The sequence below is a fragment of the Phyllostomus hastatus genome, unplaced genomic scaffold, assembly GCF_019186645.2.
Source record: "Phyllostomus hastatus isolate PE091 unplaced genomic scaffold, TTU_PhHast_1.1 phas_scaffold_345, whole genome shotgun sequence".
Lineage (NCBI taxonomy): Eukaryota > Metazoa > Chordata > Mammalia > Chiroptera > Phyllostomidae > Phyllostomus > Phyllostomus hastatus.
This window is the reverse complement of record NW_025334024.1, coordinates 12,374,998-12,398,278: the sequence shown is the minus strand read 5'-3', so window position 1 is coordinate 12,398,278 and position 23,281 is coordinate 12,374,998. Positions and strand designations below refer to the sequence as shown.

Genomic DNA, 23,281 nt, shown 5'->3' with positions numbered 1-23,281 from the left:
TGTCCTGTCAGTTTTTCAAAATTTTCCAATTATTTCATACCTTTTTATATGTTTGTTCAAATCAGGACTCAGAAAAGGTCCACAGGTTGCATTTAACAGATAGTATCTTAAATCTATCTTAATCTATAGTAGTTCCCTCCTTTCTCCCTCTCCCCTTCCCTCTTCGTAGTTGATATAGTTATTTTTATTTTGGTAAGTATGCTTAATTAGTCTTAAGTGTTTGTCTATCTCCCCCAGTCACTCGAAAGCTTTAAGGAAGAGCATCTTTTTAAAATCCCCTATCGCAGCATGGACTGTGTATGCAGAGCAGAATGATGATAAACATCTACTACATGCATTTTATTGTTGGGTACCGCCAGCTGCAGGCTATGAAGATTTCTGCAGAATGGGAAACCTGTTCTTACTTGCAACCTGGTTTTAAGAGCTGATTGCATATCATATGGAATAAAATTAACGCGTAGGATTCAAATACTTCATTATAGAATTTTACAGATTTCCTAGATCCTGGATTCCACTTCAGAGTTCATTTTGTCCATGATTCCCTCTTTCAACCACCATATTTTGTTTGACATTTCAATGATAATTAATTATTTTCTAATGACTACCAAGTAGCCAATATATGAGTTAATTATACAACCAGGATGAAAAGTATAGAGTCAAAGCATGTGTCACTCTATCCTGAGAGTTTCTCCCATTTTTATTTGACCATTACTTGAATTGTTCAGTGACCGAACAGATAGGCCCATCTGTGCTCGGTCACAGTCAACAAACATCGTCACTATGCCGGGTCTGGGTGTCTCCACGGCACCGATGAGGCAGAGCCGAAGTCTCAATTCCCACACTAACTGTAACAAAAGTCAGTGTGTGCTGATATTTAACAAAATTCCAGTTGTGATGTTGAGGGAATGTTCCCTGTGCTACATTGCTGAATAAAATACAACACGAATAAATACTACAGACAAGATAACCTACATTGGGTCTCCCGATCGTATGTGTTTGCAGGCGGTCTGTATTACAGATTCACAAGCTTCGTTCAAAGCTCTATCGATGCGATAATCTGCACCAGGGTCAGTCTCCTGAATCAGTGTTTGAAGCTGGATTAAAACAAAAACAAAAACAAACAAACAACAAAAAAGAAGAAGATGAAGGAAGAAAGTCACACATCAGGGAAGAGCAATGTCACCTCTTCACACAGTCACTAAATCTGGTAAATCACAATGACTCTTAACAAGGTACTACAAGTGTCATCAGCCAAGCTCAGGAGCTCTTGCCAAATACTTTCCAACTGGTTTCTCTACCATGATTAAGAGTTTTCTGTTTAAACCACTGTGGGGACTGCCTGCCTAACAATCTGCATCATCCCTGGACAGTTACAAAACAGAAGGTCTTTACAATATAAAGGATGCCTTTCCTCTCACATCTGCCTCAATATTAATCAGATTACTAAATCTGACACTCAGGGCCAAGCATGAATTGAGTGGAGAAGAATAAATAGAAAACACTCCTGGTTAGAGACCTAATTTGGTTATAAAAATCTAGAATTTAAATTTTGCTGCAAAGACAGTGGCATTAAAATAAGCACAGTCTGCTTTATCAGATGCAGATGTGAGATTTAATTTAGCTTGAAAGAAATACCAATTACAAAAAGTAGAACATAACACTTGTAATTTCCTATTATCCCTTGAGGTAAACCAGAGCTCACTCATTGTAAGTACACAGAGAACTATTTATCATCATGCAGCTGAAAGTGAGAATATCTTCTTTAACATTTACTTTTGGTTGGTCCATGCTTTATCATGAAATAAAGCGAAAGTGTGGGATGTGCCTTCAATTCTTCCTCTCTGTGAGGAGAAAGCAGTTGGAGCGCAGAGTAAATAGCCCTAAATTAAGGACCAGAAGGCCTGAGTTCTATTAATAGTTCTGATTCTGCCAGATACTAGCTTTGAGAACATGGGCAAATTGATTAACCTCTAAGTTCCAGTTTCTTCTACTGCAGAGGACTGTAAGAATATATAGAAAATTGTACAAACTGCAAGCATTTGACAGATGTAAAGGATCATCTGGGGCAGGAACCTTAAATAACAGAAAGCAGATGTGAGAACTACAACCCCGGTCTGAGCTGCTTGTTCTCCAAGTCGAAGGCCTGGAGCCCTTTTTGTGCCACAGACCCAGCCTCGCTCTGTGAGAGCCTTCTCTGATCCTCAGATGTGCGACCCATGACCCCACAGGGGCTCATGTCAAAGTGCTGACCGCATCACATATTGATCAGGACACAGGTCAAAAGGAAATGAAGGAAGAAAACCCCATTGTGTCTATTCTAAAATAAGTCAATAACCAAGATGGGAGAAATACGAAAGATTTCCAGTATTCTGGGATGAAAGTTATTTATACCAATTCCTGGTGGCAATTTGGAGAAGCAACAAAATGCTGTGGTTAGTTGGTAGGAAGATTATTGTCAAAGGATTGTTGATTTCACTAATGACATTTGTTGACACAGAGCAAAATATCTACATCTTTTTCTGAGGGAAATCATAAGCATGGGAGTCTGAAAGTCTCTGCAAAGAACTGTATCAGCTAAATGTCCATGACTGGTGGTGCACAGGCAAACTTGGAGAGTTCACAATGCATGCTCTAGACTGTGGCTACAGAAAGGAGGCAATGGGTACCCTACAGACTCTGGTAGGCTAACCTCTCAAGAGGTCATTGCCACCCTGGGATCCAGGGACAACTGTATGGGAAATGAACACTAAGGATGTAAATTACTATGTGATTCTATATCTACTCCAGCACCTGACTGCCTAGGAGAAACCTGGGGAAACATTTCTGGAAAATGAGTAGTCTAGAGAATAGACTGGGCAGTTATCTTTGGCCTGAGAGAGACTGGGCCCAGACTCAACTGGCCACAACAGAAGAGAATTTAGCAAGTTCATAATATGGTACATTTGGAAAAGTATGTACTCATTAGGATAACGTTTATTTTTATGCTTCACAGTTTACCATTTGTTAAGATATCACTAAATCAAAGCACAGCCAAGCAGAGAATAGGGAAAGTTAATGGCCAACCACACAGGCATGAAAGTTCACTGCATCAGGGAATAAAACTTTGAAAAAGAAAGAAACCCACTCAGAACAAATTACTTCAAAACATTCCTCCATCTGACTAAGGGTGGAAAATGTAGTAGAAGACTTAAGAAAAATTTTTTCCTTTCTTTCAATTCCTAAAAACTAGGGGTCCATAAAAAACAATATAAAGTGTTTGTTTCCCATGTGGCTACACCTAATGTGGGCAAAACCACATATTTCAATATTTGAAGCTTAAGCTCTAGGTTTGGAAAGCACTTTTATTGTGGGCACTAAGGATGAGGTAGGCAGTACCCACTTATCTTTCAAGTAAGTTGTTGAGTCACTAGCTCTTTTAACAAGCTCAATTTCAAAAACCCTGGAGGTTAGCTAGATGCTGTGAAATGAAGTCAAAGTAATTTATTTTATTTTTTCTGTATATCTTAGTACAAGTGTAGCCTGGGTGAAAAAAAAAAAAAAAAGGTTTATTCCTAACCACCCCCTCCCCTTTCCATGCTGCATTAGGGATGAAATGCAAATACAGAATGTCTTGATTAATTCCTGGTCTGGGGCCCAGACACACACATTGTCATAGAGGTTTCCTAGGACAACCATCAGCAATGACTGCTCCTGAGGAACCATATCCCCAAGTTTGCTGTCTAGCTAGGCTTTGTATTTTGGAAAAGAGGCTACATTTATCTCTTTTTCCCATCATGGGATATACAGATTCTGCATCAGGATAATAGAAGTTAAGGTGAAATTTTACTCCACATCAAAATTCTATGGACATTTCGGGTTTCAGACTGTAAAATCGGAATTAGCAGGGCAGTGATTAGCAGGAAAATGAAACTCAAGTAATATTCAATTTTTAATAAAATGTCAACAACAAAATATAAGACTAATGAACTGTGGTTTTCTAGTTTCCCTGAGGAGAGAGCCTCAACTTTCTAATTCGATGAAACAGAGGCGTTGTGGCTATAATATTTTTTTAACTTTATATTATGTACCTGAACTATTTATTCAGCTGTTCCTGGACCCTGGACAAGAATAACTTTATCTTCTCAAGCCAAGTATGCTAATTTTTCCTGACCATTTTAATAGAACTGATTGCAGAGTTTGGAGGTAGAAAAGAAAAACCTCCACATACAGCTGCCCTAGTCTAACAAGAAAAGATGGTGATTTTGAAAACGACCTGCTTTCTTGATCCTTCAGACCTGGAATTCATTCCTTTTTGCACATCAGCCATAAAAAGAAAGTCGGAAAATTTCAATTCATTTCAGGTCTCTTTTAGCCTCAAGTCAATCAAGCCTACTAAAGACAGGCAAGTTCTCTTTTGGTGAAGGAACCTGGCTGATGTAACTGGAATTTGGTTTGCCTGATACTGAGATTAGTAAAGCCAATCTAGTAAATTACCTTAAAACAAACAAATAAACAAACAAACAAAACTCTAGCGAGCAATGCATTTTATCTATTTTTTTATGTATATAGTTCTTTTTATTGATTATGAGCTCAAATTTCTGCTCTGCAGCAAGAGCCACATCTTACTATAACATGCCTGGAGAAACAATCTTCTGTGTCTGCTTCTTTGTACCTAATATTCACTGTGATAGCACAAATAATCCAAATAAAGTTGTAGGGACAGTGTAGGAGGGAGCTCTCCAGCTAATAAAATGTGATATTCAAAACCACAGTAGAAAAATTTTCCTTACCGCCTGCTGGCAGTTCATTCCCAGGTTGCCTTTCTCCCCTCGAACTACTTTCATCAGACAATGCAGGGTTCGCCCTTTTCGATGTAACCCAGAGCAGTGGTGTTCAATCTCCCCCCGACAGCTCAGGATGATCTCGGGGCTCAAAGAAAAGTCTTCCATCAACATGCGTCGGTAATCCAACATCTCCCCCTGGCACTCACTGCTCACCTGTCGCCCTGAGTGAGGATTTGAGCCATAACATTATGGTGAGTATTAGGGTTGAATGTCGACAACATATGAAGAGTATACATTTTCTCCTCAAATATAATATACCAGTCATGCTATTATTCAGACTGAAAAGCTTAGAATTTAGCAAAAGCTTTATCAGCATAAAATGAGTTTAAAGCACCAGAGACTACTGTTTATCTTGTCAGTGTTCTGCATTATATAGGATTTATGCTACTAAACTAATAATGCAAATGTTTTACCAATGAAAGCCTTTTTTGAACAAATATTTTATTTATTTATTTTAGAGAGAGGGGAAGGGAGGGAGAAAGAAAGAGAGAGAAACACCAGTCAGTTGCCTCTTGCACGTCCCCAACCAGGGACCTGGCCTGCAGCCCAGGCATATGTCCTGACCAGGAATCGAACCAGCGACCCTTTGGTTTGAGGGATGATGCTCAACCCACTGAGCCACACCAGTGAGGGTACCAATGAAAGTCTTATCAATAAGATAACTATTTGGGTAAAGTGAAAGCCAAGAACAATCTCTACTGGTCTACACAGTTAAAGCTTATAGAACAGACTACCCTTCAGATATTCACTATAGCTTACCATCTCCTTTCAGCTGTAAATGCCAACTGGGAAAACTTAAGAAATGTTTTTAAAACATAGCTTTATTGAGGTATAACTGACATATAATAAACTATACTTTTAAAGCCTACAATTGGGTAAGTTTGACATATACAGTCTCCAAAGGTATCCAGAAAGTATCCAACCATGTACTATGAAAAACAGAGGCATTTATTGAGGAAGACATAAGACACAAAAAAACAGCCCTGACCAGTGTGGCTCAGTTGGCTGGGTATTGTCTCACAGAGCAAAAAGGTCACCAGCTCAACCCAATCAGTGCACATGCCTGGATTGCGGGCTCAGTCCCCCGCTGGGGGCATGTGAGAGGCAACCTATCGATGTTTCTCTTGCACATCGATGTTTCTCCTCATCTCTTTCTTCCTTCCTTCCCCTCTAAAAATAAATAAATAAATCTTTTTTAAAAAGTTAAAAAAACACACACCTCAGTCTCTTTCAAAGTAAGCACCTTGGGATCTCACAAATTTTCCCAATTGCCATCAGCTACCTTGTTGTATTTTCCTGAATCTCATCGATGATCTGAAATCTCTTCCCTTACAAAACTGATTATTGTTTTGGGAACAGCCCAAAGTCTCAGGGCACCAGACTCTGGGCTGAGTCACCTGGGTAATTTGATATTTTGCCAAAAAGCTCTGCACAAGACGTGACGCATGAGTGGGCATGTTGTTGTGATGAAGCTGCCCACAGCTGCGGCCTTTGAATCACCCAGATACTTTCCGTGGAAGAATGTCAAGCTTAATGCAAAATTTTATGCAGATCTGTTGCTCTACTTGGTCAGTCATTTTGAATGCAATGGCCACACGGTACCCATGCTCACTCAAAGGTGTATACCGCCCCCACTCACTAGTACTGTGAAATCACTGGTTCATGCACGCACATTCTAGTCTACTCTCCTTGGCTGCCAGGTCACATCGATGTCACGCAAACCATTCTCACTAGGGTAACAACAGTTGGACTTTTACCAGAAAGACCTTGTGTATACACACACACATAGGTGAAACCATTACCACAGTCAAGATGCTGAATATTCTCATCAACTCCAAAAGTTTCCTTATGCTCCTTTAGAATCCCTCTTCTCTTTTCCTCTCCACTCCATCCACCTCATCACTAGTCAACCACTGATTTGCTTTCTCTGACTACAGATACATGGCTGGTCATATGGGACATGTAGGTTTAACTTTTTAAGACATTGGCAAACTATTTTCCAAAGCGATTGTACCACTTTAAGTTCCCATCAGCAATGTATGATAGTTCTAGTTTTATCACATCCTTGTCAACACTTAATATGATCAGTCTTTTTTTTTTTTTAAGCAATCTATATACAACATCTCTGAATTATCTGTTCATATCTTTTGGCCATTTATTTACTGAGTCTTCGTTGTGTTTCTTGTCAACTTGCAATTTAAGGACATTAACTCTCTATTTTTCTAATACCGAAATTAGATTACATTCTGCATACTGTTTTATAATATACTTTTACTAGTCAATAACGTCTACCTTTCCATTTTAGAAAAAATTTCACCTAATACACAGAACATATCAATATTCTCTAACTGTCTCTAAAATGTGCTTTGTTTAGTATTCAGTTTAAGACCATGCATTTTCTCTAGTTGCTATTCAGTGCTTTCAAACACCAAGATAAAAAAAAAATTCACCAAAAAGTTTTCTTAATAATTGAGTTTTCCCACATAACTCTTTAATCACTAACAAACTGTTGAAGCACAATTTATTTAATAAGAGGTAGACACTTCATTTTTGCAGCCTATAGCCATATTAAGAAAGACAATCCTGGCCTTCTATACACCCTCCTTGTTTCTTCTGGTAGGGGCTGACTTCTGAACTAACAGACAATGAGTCTGATTCTATGGGGGTAATCCTTTCATCTTTTACTGTTTAATTTCCTTTTATAAAAATTTTTTTTCCCTTTTTTAGTCCTTTCTCGAGGACATGTTTATTGATCTGAGGGGGAGGTGAGACACACAGAGAAAGAAACATCTATGTGAGAGAGAAACATTGACTGGTTGCCTCCCATATACTCCCTGACCAAGGATCAAACCCATAACCCAAGTACATACCCTGACAGGGATGAACCCGCAGCATTCTGGTGTGCGGGATGACACTCCAACAAACTGAGCCACCTGACCAGGGCTACTGTTTAATTTTTTTACATCATCATTGTTGTAATAATAGCATTACCTATCACTTACTGTATGCTAAGTGCTATGTCAAATAATGTCATTCAGTCCTCATATGAACACTTCAACATAGGTAATATTTTTTATGAATAAGAAAAATGAGGTTTAGAGAGATTAAAAATGTAAACAATGGACACCCAGTTAGTTTGATGATAGAGTGGTAACTTGAAGCCATGTCTCTCTGACCCAAAGCTCATATGCTAAATCATCCTACTACCCTGACTCTCCTAAAAATGCTATACAATACAGGGTGGGGCAAAAGTAGGTTTACAGTTATGACTATGTAAAATAGCTTATTCTTGTATTAGTACTTATTAATTATTCTATTACTTTCCATATGAACTGTAAACCTACTTTTGCCCCACTCTGTCTGTATTTTTTAAAATTAAAATATTTGGATTTGGAAATATACTTTACTTTGTGAAAAAAGCAAGCTGGGCCCTGACTGGTATGGCTCAGTTTGTTGGGTGTCCCCCTGCAAAGTGAAAGGTCATTGGTTTGGTTTCCAGTCAGGGCACATGCACAATGCTTCTCTTCCTCTCTTTCTCCTTCCCTTCCCCCCTCTCTAAAAATAATATATATATATATACTTAAAAAGCAAGCTGGGATATAAAGAAAGACAAAATTGAGGGTTGCTGAGGTAAGAGTAAGGGCCTTTAACAAAGTGTAGGGATTCCAACCCTTCGGTACCTAGCGTATGCTCACAAAGACAGACTGCTAAGTAACAAGGTAGAGCTGTACTCAAAAGTGCACATACAGGCAAAAAGTACAGTACATGAAGCTTTGGAATCTGATTCCAAGAAGGCATAGGAAAGATAAAAAGAAACTCTCACCTCTATGCACAGCTGACTCCAGACACATCAGAAGGTAGGACAGCCTGGCTTCTCGGGACCGGGGAAGGTTTTCTACATTGCACCGGTATTTTTTTAAGTCACTCTTACAGGATTTGGCCAAAGAGTAGCTGACCTTATAATCTTGGGCAATCAGCTTTTGGCGGGTAGTTAGTGCTTCTCGACACTGAGTAAAGAGTGCAGTTGAGAACGTTATAAGGCTGCTTAGGTGGTTCAGCTGCTTGCATGTACCTCTCATGGCCACGTACATGTCAACAACTGCAGTTGTTACCAAAATCCCTAAGTTTGGTAAACATTGAACACAAGCATGCTAAACTAGTATGGCAAGAGGCAGAAGTACATGGGTGGGGAGCCCTGGAATTCTACAGTGAATCCCGGATTGCAGCTGGAATAGCAGCTGTCCCTACCACATACATGTTTGGGAGATTCTAATACATGAACTTGACAAAGTATTCTTTTTCTCTTCAACAATATTCTTAAAGTATTTTATCAGAATCAAAGTGGCAACTAACATGATATACTAGAAGTTCGCTTCTATACTTTTTAAATATAATTACTCAACAGTAAAGGAACCGAAATGAAAAACATTTCCTTAGCTGCTTAGAAAGTAAATGACAAGATAAAAAAACAAAAATAATTACTTTAAAGAGTTATGAAAAAAGATTCTTGCATTCATACAGGTACAGAGGACTAACAGTAATGAATATGATTAATGAGACATCTGCTGAAAAATTAAATAGCTAACTACCCATGAAGCACATTGGTTTGGTTAGCCTAAACTTCCTGAGAATGTGGGACTGGCTTCAGTGTCATTCTGATATAAAATTCTCCAATTTTACTCTCCAAACTGAGTCCCAACTGGCTTCCCAATGTCCAAATATCACAATTAAAGCTTCATTTTCTTGGCTTAAGAAAAGTATGCTTTGGTTTCTTACTAATAGCCAAGTAAAAGGTTTATCAATCATTTATTTTGGCATCAGTTTAGAAGAAGAATATTAGAAGAGATGATTTAAGAAAACTTTTAGGAAATGAATGAAATACTGGTTTATTTTAAAGTAATACTTACCTTTTCACTCATGGATTCTTCAAATTTATGGTTGAAGAGGCATTTATATACTCTGCCTTCACCAGCTTGTGTCTGTAAAATGAAACATACCCATTATGCTGGACATTATCCATAATCCTGTATATATAACCTTCTGTTACAGTAATATAATGTGAGTACCTTTGAACAAATGGCTCAGCAGTTTATAAAACTTAGTAGCCTTTGAAAGAATACTGTACACCTCTAGTAAAGATGAAAGATTTTATTTATTTCTTTTTAGAAAGGGAAGGGAGGGAGAAAGAGAGAGAGAGAGAAACATCAATGTGTGGTTGCTGGGGGTTGGTCTGCAACTCAGGCATGTGCCCTGACTGGGAATCGAACCTGCGATGCTTTGGTTTGCAGCCTGTGCTCAAACCACTGAGCTACGCCAGCCAGGGAAAGATGAAAAATTTTATCATAATGTCTGACTATTGTTATTTATTCCCAGATACACTGTTAATCAGGGAATGAAGGGAAATGTCAGTCTCCCTTTTTACAAAATAAAACTCTTGTAATTAGTGGCTGTGATGGTTAAAGCTGTTAAAGCAAAACAGCAGGCAGAGTGGGAGTACACACGACTCACGCTCAGTTCTTTGTTGTAAAGATGGAAGGTTCTACTTAAAGTGTCAGAAGGTTGTTCCACAGGGTTTGTGGGTAGTAATCAGGGATTTGGTTTTAAATACTAGCCACCTGTTTTGTTTTGTTTAACTTTAGCCCAAAATATATAAATGTAAGTATGTAATATGGCAAAGTTTTAATCATGGGGTAGATGTGCACTAGATTCCCTGGTAAAACAGGATTCCTATTGATAAAATAGACTCCCAAGAACTGAAATTGAGACATTAGATAAAGTAGAAAAAAGTAATGTATGTAGATTGTCAGAGCCAAATGTCAACCAGATGTTCCATCAAATCTGAGCAGCCAACATCCTTTTCTGTTATCCTGAGACCAACTCCACCTTCCATTTTCAGTAGCTTTTCTACATGTGAGGTGTGTGTTGGCTTCTGTTTTTCTGTAACAGAGTATCTAAAAATATTTAAAAAGAAAAGGAAAAGAAGAACAGTTTCCGAACTGACTCACGTTTTCACAAAAACGCTCCCGATCATCTCGGCAAGCAAAATATAAATGCCGGTCTAAATGAAAGTCATCCGAGGACAGCTCGGCCACCCGCAGAATGGCTTTCTTGCAGAGTTCAGAGACCTGAATCTTGGGGTCTCGTTCTTCTGCTTCCTTCACCAGGCCTTTCTCCAAGCATGACACCACCTCGCCTTGTGAGTGTGCATCCTAGAGCAGTGAGAATAATGTTTTAAAGCTCTCACCACAATGCCTTTCAACTAAATGTCATCTGGTTAAAAAAACAATACATAGTTAGCTTACTGATGTACTATTAAGAAATCAGATGGGAACTAACCACATTATAGGTTACAGAAAAATGTCTTCAATAATCTTTAGTTAGAATGTAATACTTACATGGTACAAATGGAAATAGAGATACTGGGAAATTAAGTATAGTTTAGCTAATAATAGAAATAGGAGCCTGAGTTCCTAAAGTTTAAAATGTCAGAAACATTAAAAGAATTACATCAGCCTAATGTTCTAAGCATAGTTCACGTTCATACTGAAGTAACACTGCAGAAATTTCTATTCCTTAATCTTTGAAGGGCTATTTCCCAAGTAATAGTATTTTTAGTCAAGTAAAAAAAAAACCCCACAAAATCCACTGAGAAAGAGTACTACAGAGACACTGTTTCTCCTTTTTTCTATTCTATATTGCCCACAAAGACTCAAATGTGTACAATCTGTAGTATAATATTCACTTGGTGTTTTGGATTTATCTTATTGTGATTTTAATGAGATCACTACTATTTATACAACTGGGTTTATTTTATGTTTTAAAATTGATTATGCTATTACAGTTATCCCAATTTTTCCTTTACACCCAGACACACAGCAACCCCACTCCCTCGGGCAATCCCCACACCACTGTTCACCTCCATGGGTCACACATATAAGTTCTTTGGCTACTCCATTTCCTATACTGAACTTTACATCCCCATGGCTATTCTGTAACTACCTGGTTGAACTTCTCAATCCTCTCACCTCTTCATCCATCCCCACGTACATCCCTCCTATCTGGCAACCATCCAAAAGTTCTCCAAATCCAGAATTCTGTCTCTGTTCTTCTTGTTTGCTTAGATTGTTTTTTAGATTCAACTGTTGATAGATATGTATTTATTGCCATTTATTTGTTCAGAGATCATATCTACTTTATCTTAAATAAGGCCCTTTAATATTTCATATAATAATGATTTGGTGATAACGAACTCCTTTAGTTTTTTCTTGTCAGGGAAGCTCTTTATCTGTCCTTCAATTCTAAATGACAGCTTTGCTGGGTACAGTAAGTAACCTTGGCTGTAGGTCCCTGCTTTTCATCACTTTGAATATTTTTTGCTAATCTCTTCTAGCCTGCAAAGTTTCTTCTAAGAAATCTGCTGACAGTATAATGGGAACTCCCCTGTAGCAAACTGTTTTTGCTTGCTGCTTTTAAGATTCTCTTTATCTTTAAACTTTGGCATTTTAATGATGATGTGTCTTGGAGTGAGCCTCTCTGCATCCAAGTTGTGTGGGACTCTGTGCTTTCTGCACTTGCATGACTATTTCCTTCACCAAATTAGGGAAGTTTTCTTTGATTATTTTTTCAAACAGTTTTCCAATTTCTTGCTCTTTTTCTTCTCCTTCTGGCACCCCTGTGATGAGAAAATGTTGGAATGCTTGAAGTTGTCCCAGAGGCTGCTTACACTATTCTTGTTTTTTTTGGATGCTTTTTCCTTCTTGTTCTGATTGCTTGTTTTTTTGCTTCCTTATGTTCCAAATCATTAATTTGATTCTTGGCTTCATGAACTCTACTGTTATTTCCTTGTAAACTGTTCCTTATTTCAGGCAGTGTATCCTTCATTTCTGACTGGATCTTTTTTATGCTGTTGAGGTCCTAAGTTCCTTGAGCACCCTTAAAACCAGTGTTTTGAACTCTGCATCTGGTAGATTGCTCATCTCCATTTTGTTGTTTAGCCCTTGTTCTAGAGTTTTCACCTATTCTTTCATTGGGGCTATGTTTGTCTCCTCATTTTGGCAGCCTCCCTGTGTTTGTTTCAATGTATTAGGTAGAGGTGCTATGACTCCCTGTCTTGGTAGCATGGCCTTATGTAGTAGGTGCCTTGCAGGGTCCACTGGTACAGCCTCCCCTATGATCCAAGCTGGGTACTCAAGGTGTGCCCTCCATGTGGGGTGAGTACATGTATCTCTTGTAGTTGAGCCTTGATTGCTGTTGGCAGGTTAATGGGAGGGATTTACCCAGGTCAGTCAGCTACAAGAACTGGCTGTGACCACTCACTACCAACCTCCACCCTCTGTGGAGGATCAGCCATGCAGGGAAGGGCGGTGATGCTCAGACATGGTCTGTAGCTGTCCACTGGGTGTACAGGCTCTAGTGTTTCCCAGGTAGTATAGGCCAAGGTCAGCCCCCACATGTGTTCTGCCCAGAACCACCCTGCATGAACTATAAAACAATCTGAGATTGCTGCTACTTGTGTTGGGCTTGGAGATTCCCAGGTGAAGCCAAGCTGTGAATCTAGGCTGGCTGTAGCAAGTGTTATGCTTGGGATCACTTAGCAAGAGGTACAGAGGCTAGGGGCTTACTGAGGCTGGCTGCTGCTTGTTTAGTAGGACTTAGGAAGTTGTAAAGCATGAGCCTTGGCCATTTATATGGAAAAGTCATGGTTAACAGTTTGGGTGGACCCATAATTTGGGTTGGATGAAGTCTCAGGAAATGTCCAGGGCAAGGCAAACAGTGTTAGCCAGGTTGATGGGGACCCAGATATAATACCCATTGCCAGCTCTATGGGGGAAGGGCTCAGTAAAGAGACAATGGCCTCTGCCCACCTTTCTGTCTGGGATAAAGCTGTCCCCCAGCTCCCTCCTTGATGCCAGGCACTTCAATTCCTCTCTGTACGCCAATGGTGCCTTCTGAGCTGCTACCCCAGTGCTAGAGCTTAGAGGGAGTGAGTTTGAGTAAGTCCATGTATAGGTCCTTTAAGGGGAACTGCCTAGGAAGCAGAAGTTTCTTCCACCAACTCAATCCCCACTGGTTTTTGCAGCCAGAAGTTGTGTAGACTTATCTTCCTGGCACTGGAACCCTAGGCTGAGGGGCCTAGTGTGGGGCTGGGACTCCTCCCTACCAAGATATCCCTCCAGAATTTTTATCCTTCCGTATGTGGATTTGGGACCATCCCATTCTGTGACTCTGCCACTCCTACCAGTCTGGACAGATGCGGTTTCTTTAACTCCGTAATTGTCAGACTTCAGTTCAACTTGAATTCTGATGGTTCTGAGTGATGGCTGTTCTATAGTTCAGTTGTAATTTTGATGTGGTGTTAGAGGCAAGCCATGTTTACCTATGCCGCCATCTTGACCGGAAGTACTATTGCTTTTGAGAGCTTTCTAAAACCATGCAATTACCTTTAATTGTGCATTGCATCATCCTCATAGCAACCACAAGCATTTATTCATTCAAAATATGAGAAACTTCCCCTGAATATTTTCTACTCAAGAGTCCTAATCTTCATACTCAAAAGATATGCTTCAATAACTTCAGAGGTATAACCTTTAATAGAGCAAGACAAAGCAGCAGAAAATAGAGTGCTATCATTTATTTACAGATACACACACATAAAATCTTGTTATAGTATGATACCCTGTACATGGAATCATCTGTACATAATAAAAAGGCCCCTCAAACCAGAAAGGCAAACATCTACTTTAACCAAAATTTCGTTTCAATGAAAGTATAGTTTTTTCTATTTTGTTGTAACGGAGTTTGTCCTGCAGCACACCACTTTCCAAGTAGTACCATGAAAATGTTCATGTTCTCTTCTAATATATCTGCTAAGTGGGGATAAGAGTGGTGGCACTTACTGTGCAGATAAGCAAACAGAGGCTTAGAGGAGTTTATCAATTCATCTGAGTTACAGAATGTAATGTGACTTGTTAGGACCCTGGGGCTCTAGGAACCTCCTAAGATTTGTAGGTGGGTTTTGTATATTTTTTCCAAGGAAATTTCATAGTTTTCATTAAATTTCAAAAGGTTTGATGACCCCCAAAAGATCAGGAAGCACAGTATACCAGCAGATTCTCACTTCTTAACCTTTCTCACTAGCTGAATAGTTAGTTCTGTTTAATGCTTGGAAACCTAAGATGACCAAAAATTTTTTTGGAGAGTAATTCTAAACAGATAAAACTCTCAGGGACTAGTGACAAAAAGATGATGACACAGAGAAAAGTGGACACAATGCTCCAGAAATCCAGAGTAAGCTTTATTTTTTCCTTCCTAAGTTATGAGTAATATTCAAATCTGTCCATGACCCACTTAGGGAAGGCCTGCTTATTTCCACTTTCCACAGGAAAAACGAATGTATGATAACAGATTTGAACAGAAATATACCAGTCATGTATTATTCACAGTATATAAGAGATTATCATAAACAGGGTTTTAAATTATAAAAATATGTTCTATATGAAATCTTAGTAGCCCATAATAACTTACTTACATGGTTGCTAGCAATTAAGTCTTAATCATATAAAAGAGGTTGAAAATGATAGCATGATAATCAAACCTGATTTAGATTCAGTATTTGGTCCTGGCATCATAGGGTAAAGGAATGATTTCCATGTAATGAATTGAAATATTTCCCTATATACCATTAGTAAGTACCAACTAGGCCTATTATATCTTACATTTGCTTCTTATTGGATCTAAGAAGGTATCATCATGGTTTGCGACCACCCAAGGTTCTGAGATTTAATTTTAATTATACCAATTGTAGCATCACATATTGGCATTGGGCCATAACAGGGCCTCCATTAGATGTTTTCATTCATCATAACTTTAGATAGATGCTCTTTCAAATAAAGGTATTTCAGGAATTCTTCTCAGTTCCCCAGAGTCTCTGAGCTTTTTATTTCAGCCCATTTGAGTTATATAGTGCATGCAAATATCTGACAAAGAAAACTGCATGGCTAATTACTGAATATATATGAAAGCAAGGAAGTGAACTATACACCAGCGCATTATCTACAAGAAAATAAAATGACTTAGCTTAAAAAACATTAAGTTGTTAATACAGAGGCTTGACATATAAATAACAAATGATCCTGTAAGTGGACTTACCATGAATTTTTAAAATTCCACTACAGTGAGACAGATATCTGTCTTAAAATTATTCCTAGTGTCCTGATCAATTTTTAGCAGTTTGATAAGTAATGTACTTTTCTCTCCCATATACTATGTCCCTGCACCACCCCCCTTTTAAGAATAGAAAGGGATAACACTAAACCAATCTCAAAAAGGCAGGCAAGAACTCAGTTTTCATCTCTGCTATAAATTCTCTATTTCAATGTTTTTGGTATCTTCTGTGATCTGTATCACTACACAAAAAGAAAAAGAATATCTGAAGTATTCAAAGTAGTTGGTTAAAAGCAGGCAATGATAAAGTGATGTAATTACTGAGTGAAAAGTATAAAAGTAGTAATAATATGGCTCATGTCCATAGTAAGTTCCTATACTGGATGCCACATTCTATTTTCTCTTCTGATGATGTATATCATTTACACTATTACTTTTGGAGATCTTCACTTTCATTTTAGCAATATTTATTTAGAAAATTCTAAAGATCTTATTAATATATAGTCTTTGGTTCTATGTTTTATATATAGTAACATTTTGGAAAAAATCATCATGGTTTTGAAATCATGACATTTATATGCTCATACAGAGGAGAGTACAAACAGGTTTTAACCATGACCCTTTCTCCTCTGATCTTTGAACTGAGTCCATTCAAAGCCAAAGAGGAGTTTGCAAGCTTCAGTGGCAACAAATTTGAAATTGATGAACCTGTTCTCTTCTGTGGTCAGGAGCTAACTCATTATTTTCCAGGATAATTTTCATATCTAAATGACTAGCTACAGAGAAGTAAACTACAGTTAGAAAAGGCAAAGAAGGGCTGAGGACATGCTTCCTCATTTTTAAAACTGGCTGTAGCAACAGAGTGGATTATATAGGAAGGAACATGCTTTCAGAAGTGCAGGCATGAGTCAGTCATGTTACTGTGCCCAAAATACAAGAAAGCCTTTGATGCCAAAGTTGGAGTGCCTGGTATAAACAGAAATTCACCTAACTGCAGGTATAGTAAAAGATAAAAATGAGCAAAATATGCATGTTGATGATCCACGGAAACATCTTTTGTTATTTTAACAAAGGTGAAAACCCTCATTGTCATGTCTTTGGGCTCTGGCTCTACTATTTTCTGCAACCATTTCAGTCACTGCAGACTAAACTCTTACATGCTACTGAAAGCAGGTTTTACACTGACAATTCAGATTGCAGGTGAGAAGCTAACTAGAGATTATTTTGGCAGTCATTAGGCAAGAACTACTACACAGACAGGTGAATCTACAGCATGGACCACTTATTTACAACTATGAAAAAGTGTCATCACTGATTTTTGGAAAGTATGTCTGGAACACTCATGTGAAGATTTTAAAAAGAGTGAGGATTGGAATTGAATATAATCTCCAATACCCTAAATAAACTAGAGGAGCTTCCTGAATTATCAGGGTGACTTAAGTGTTTTTGTGCCATTTCTAGAATCTGCTGGGAAGGGGGAAAAAAACCTGCCTTCTTTATTAAAATGGGTCTTTATTTAGCTGCCTGAAAGCTGTATGCCAAGTTCATAATGCTCTCAAGATAGACTCAGAGGTGCCCTATGAAAGAGCCAGAGCCCTGTGCTGGTGCGAAGGAAAGGGTACTTGGTGACAGCCAGACAATAACCAGAACTAAAACCTTCAATGGAACCGGTGTGTCAAGTCTGCAGTTCTGGCACATAGTATCATGCTCTCTTTCCTCCGGGAGAGAAAACTGCAAAGCATGGTGCAAAGAATAAATAGGAACAAGGAGACAAGCGGATTTTATTCTTCTTCACATTTCCTAAACAGCAGACTGATGAACAGTGGCAACTAAGAGCTAATGCCATATGCATGCCCTAGACTATTTCTCCTACTGGCACCTATTACTTCTCAGGAGTTTCTTTCATTTTTTCTGAGCAAACAAATTCAGAATAAACCTGGTTAAACCTCCATTATGACCTTCTAGATAACAGACGTTAAGTAAAAAAATAAGATGAAATATAATAAAGGAAGAAGAAACTAGTAGGTAGGTAGTTATTTTCTTCCCTGTCTTTATTAAAACTAATTCTTCTGAGATGAAGGTAATAGATCACATTTCTTCTGACAAACTAGAAAGAAGTCCTTTCACATAACTTAAAATTTTCTAATATTTCAATATCTTCTTTTGTACTGGTGTGCTGAGTGATTTTTTTTTTTTTTATGGCAACAGTGAGGTACATGCAGACAAAGTTTTGAGAACTCAAGTCTCTCCTAACCCAACTACTATTCCCATAAGACAACACATTTTGCCAGAGAATGTTATAGGTAACCAGCAAGTGGTTTAGTATTTTGAAGATACTACTCATAGCAGGTATTAATTCCTCTACTTCTCCATACCTTTGGAATATTTTGTCACAAACAGATGAAATTCAACTAGCCTTAGATCTTGGGGCTGCCTGGGACTTCAACTTTAAGGCTACCTGCAGCCCTAAATTTTTTCCATGCCAGTTATACAATGCTTTTCATTTATCAAGTTCGTAAGACCCCTTTGGTAAAGCCAGTGTAGTACCTACCTTTTCTCCAAGCCGAATGCTGCCACATTTCAGAAGGTTGATATCATTTTTGCAGTCATCCATGAAGCCACAGATGAGACGGTAATCACTGAAAATGATGGCTGTCATCTTGGTGATGTACTGGTGACACTGGTACTCAGTGATGTTGCCTCGGTGATCCACCAAGCAGGAAACCAAATAACCTTTTCCTACTGGTTCATCAGCACATTCTTTAATCTGCTCAAAACAAAGTGACTGTCTTACAAAAGTATTCTATTCTCACATCAAACAACTTTTTAAAAAATTTTTATTTTTATTTATTTTTAGAGAGAGGGTAAGAGGGGAAGGAAGACACAGGAAGAAACATTGACGTGAGAGAGAAACATCCATTTATCAGTTGCCTCTGGTACATCCCCAACTGGGGACCAAACCTACAATCCAGGCATGTGCCCTGACTGGGAATTGAACCAGTGACCTTTCTCTTTGCAGGATGATGCTCAACTGAGCCACACCAGTCAAGGCTCACATCAAACAGTTTTTACAAAAGAACATCTGATATATTCATGTTCATAGTGTGTCTAGCCTACTCAGCTTGTTATGCTCTCTAGGAAATACCCGATTAATGTGTTTTGCAAGAAGATACATACAAACATACACACACGCACACACATGCACGCTAGATAGAACTCATGTCCAAATGAAGTAAAAAAAGGTGGTAAAACTTTCAGCTTTATTGAAATATAACTAAAGAGAGCTTTTAACATTCAAAATGGTTCTACTGAGAAATTCCTTTATGTATGCAAAGAATGCAATGGACAGCAAGGAGATTAATCTAGAGAACAGGTCTGGAAAACAGGTGCAGAACTGAAGTCAGGTTGCAAGCCCAGCTACACAACAAACTATTGTTAAGTAAACCTAAGGGCCAAGGGGAGGGAGGAGGGAGAAAAGGCATAATATTACTTCTTGACATGACATTAATGTGTTCTGAATTAACTATAAATATGGACATGTGTTTTTGAGTTTAGTAAAATCTCAGCTTCACCACTGTCGTCTGGAACAGAATTGTGTTTAAAGTAATGTTCAGTGTAGTCTGGCAAGAAGTTTGTGAAGGGGAAGGCCACTGCAAATCTAATTTGTGTGGTTTCAACATAAGATCTAGTGGATCAAGCACACAGTGATTTCACATGGTTATTGGTCCTGCGAAGTGTGTATCAAACTACAAGTGCTAATGAAGCAAATTAACCCAAAATGCTGAAATTCAAATCTACTTACAGGGTTACAAGCTTGGATTACACAAAGCAAAGAAGGTTGTTTGGAAAAAACCTATTATTGCATTTGGAGAAATTAAAAACAAAAATAGCAATTTTGAGAAGAGAAAGGAACCAAGTATAAATGTTCATTCTGAATATAAATGAAAAGGGAATTTTTTGGTTTTACTGTTTCTTCTTCTTTTTTTAAACCAATGGAGACCGTTCTCCACTATCACATCACTTAACATAAATGTGTACATAGGGCAAAACAAATACAACCTCTTTCCCAAGAGATGCTGCGTGAAGGACGCACCACACATTACACTCTAGGCCGCTGGGTCTCTTCATGTCTAACTCCAGACCAAGTCAAAGACTCCATTCAAGACAGAAAACTGTGTTTACTTTTAAAGAAGCAAACTTTGGAATTTAAGTAAATAGTCTCACACTGGCTTCAAGAGGCATGGATCTTCAACCGTCAAGATGAATGCAATTATTTCAGCCTAACCTCGATCTCTTTTTTTGTGATGGCTAAAAAGTCGGCCATAAATATTGTTCCCAAGAGAAGGATTTTTTTTTTTGAGCAAACCAGAATTCAGTTCAAAAAGTGAAAGGAGAAATAACTCCTTGAAAATTTCAGCACTCGGCAGACACCTGGGTTTGAAAATTTAATGAAGTAGAAATTTTCATATAGAGTCTAATACTAGAGAATTGGCAGTTTAAAAATCTGAAGAAAACACAAGACTACAAGTTAAACTGGAGCCTCAATAAGAAATGGAATGTATATTTACTTCTAATCACTTTGAGATTTTACTGAAACACAGAAATGTAGTATCTATTTGCATTTTAGTTCACCACCCATTATAATAGGCTGTGTAGTGTTTGAATTAGAAATTTATGCTTTTCTTCAACCATTCTATTGGACAGAAGTTTACTATAAAAAAAAATCCAAGATTAATAGCAAAAAACAGCATTAAATCATCAACATATTGATGAATAGGAGTAAACTCTGAAGTGGCAGGGGGCAGATCCACTCTATTTCTGACATGAGGACAGGAGAGAAGCTGGCAGTATTTGGTTCAATCATGGAGAGCACATAAAAAGTTTGGCTTGTAGTTTGCAAGTATTCGTGTGTTGCTATTTTTCTCCTTGGAAGTAGGATTCCAAAATCAGGAAAGAAGATAGGAAGGAGATGTAGAATAAAATATTTAGTTTACAACTATATTTTTCCTGATATTTAATTTTCCTGACTCCTGTATAATATCCTTCCAGGAAGGGAGAAGTGCCCTTATTACTTGAATCTTTTACAGAATCACAACACTCCAAAATGTTACGAGGCGGCCATCGTTACATATGCATTATAAGGAAGTCAGTGTGTGTTTATGTATGTCATTCCCAATGTATCTATCTTCATTCCTTTAAAACCTTTGATACCCTATACATGGTGTCTGAAATATAATTTAAATGTGTATATAAAATATATATAAATAAAATAAGCAAAGAGTGAAATCATTCAGATAAATCTGCATATATTCTGAGCTAAATTCCCACACGGCAATGAAACTGGTATGTGTAGCTAGTCATATGGCTAGCCAAGGGAGTTTGAGGAGAAAATACTGAAACTAGAAGCTAAAGAGCACTGTTTCAAAGATATGCTATTCTATTCTGAAGCCCAAGGGTAACAGGAAGAAGAGTCATTGTTATAAAAGAATAAAACAGCCCTGGCTGGGTGGCTCAGTTGGTTGGAGCATCATTCGTGCACCAAAAGGTTGTGGCTTCTATTCCGAGTCAGGGCACATACCTAGGTTGAGGGTTCAATCCTGGTCGGGGTGCGTACAAGAGGGAATGGGTCCATGTTTTTCTCTCTCCCTTCCTCCCTCTCCCTCTATAATAATCAATAAACATGTCCTCTGGTAAGGATTAAAAAAGAAAAGAATAAAACGTAACTGATCCAAGATCAGAAGGCTTGAGGAAGAAACAAGTTCTACAGGATCCCATAACAACTTCCAAGAGGATCACAAGCTGAGGGCTTATCTGGTTGGAGCAGGACCTTCCTTAAGGGCTCAGGAGAAAATGAGAAAATGATCCCAACTTAAGTCATCAAATAGGGTAGCTTGAGGACAGATCTACATGTTGCAGGATCTACGATTATTAACTTTGAGGTGGAAAAATAGCAACTGTGTGCTTTGTGATTCTTATACTTCAATATACAGAAATCTGTCTTTCTAGAATTTCTATCACTGATTGCAAAAAATAAAATAAAATACAATAAAAATTTCAATACCACAATTTTCACTAACATTAGTCACCATATTTTTCAGACCATAAGATGCACCTAGGTTTTAGAGAAAAATAGGGGAAAAAATTTTTGAAGCAAAAAATGTGGTAAAGTATTTAATAACATAAATAACATAATATTTTACCAATGCAAATGTAAACAGAACTCAACAGCAGCATTAGCAACCATTATTCCTCCCAAATGGGGGAGGGGGGTCTTACATTCTGAAAAATACAGTATTCTACACTAAGCCAAGAGAAATGATTGAAAAATTTCCCCAATTAGTATCCATACAATGCCACACATTTTCATTACTTATTTCTGTCTTTATATTCAACATCCACTTATAACAATCTATACAATCTTTTTATACTCCTTTTTAATACTAACTCCTATCTGAAGCATATTCCCCTGTGGTTCAACTGATCCAACTGTCCGGTCAAAATATTCAGAAACAGTTACAAGCCTCCTGGGGAAACCATTTCTGTATGCCTCAGACATAAGCAGACTGTGACATGTGCGAGGGGAGGCTGACGAAAGGAGCAGGTGTATTCTCTGGGTTCCCACAGAGCCTGGTTACCAGCTTGTCTGAGTCAACAGCATCCTACTGCAAGTGCAGGTGAACGTGAACAAAGAGAAGTCTAATTACACTGCGCTGGGCCTGTCTCTCAACCAACACAGATGTGAATTCCAAGAAAAGTAAAGTAAATGAATGAGTCATTCCTCCCTTAATAACTGGTCAGGTAAACAGACGTAATGTTCTCTTCAATTTCATTAAATACCCACAAAATTCTTTTACAACTTACCTCTGATAAGGTAGATTTGCAAACTTCTCTGGCCACAGATTCAAATTTCGGATCTTTAGTTAGGTTCAGCTTATAATTCCACAACAACTAGGTATAAGAAAGAAACAAACAAACAAACTTCAGTTCGAATTGTATGACACCATCAACTATGATAAATGTAAGTGATTTATAATAAATTATGACACCAATAAATGATGATAGTTCATCATATAGTCAGACAAAGCATACTCACATTTCAGTTAATGAACAGAAAAGGAAAACAAAATATCATTGAATTTATAGGCAAAAGGAAAAAAGGTACAGACAAAACAAACACTACCATTCAGATATCCTTTTTTCTTTTTTTTACGTAAGGGTAATTTTTTAATGCCAAGAAAAAAATCAAACACCAAATCCCTGATGAAGTTTTCAGAGAAAATATTAATAGGTAGTAG

At 38.0% G+C, this 23,281-nt stretch overlaps 1 protein-coding gene across 1 annotated transcript in view; it reads right to left on the bottom strand.

The window, feature by feature from the left end:
- The window catches only part of GLG1 (golgi glycoprotein 1), a 108,220-nt gene that overhangs the window by 30,122 nt on the left and 54,817 nt on the right, over positions 1 to 23,281 (bottom strand). The window contains exons 3-9 of the mRNA XM_045818410.1: positions 22,848 to 22,934; positions 18,538 to 18,753; positions 10,829 to 11,032; positions 9,731 to 9,802; positions 8,647 to 8,830; positions 4,770 to 4,984; positions 973 to 1,094 (exon numbers count right to left, since the gene is read on the bottom strand). Coding sequence (XP_045674366.1) covers positions 973 to 1,094; positions 4,770 to 4,984; positions 8,647 to 8,830; positions 9,731 to 9,802; positions 10,829 to 11,032; positions 18,538 to 18,753; positions 22,848 to 22,934 — 1,100 coding nt within the window. The remainder of the gene's footprint in view (positions 1 to 972; positions 1,095 to 4,769; positions 4,985 to 8,646; positions 8,831 to 9,730; positions 9,803 to 10,828; positions 11,033 to 18,537; positions 18,754 to 22,847; positions 22,935 to 23,281) is intronic.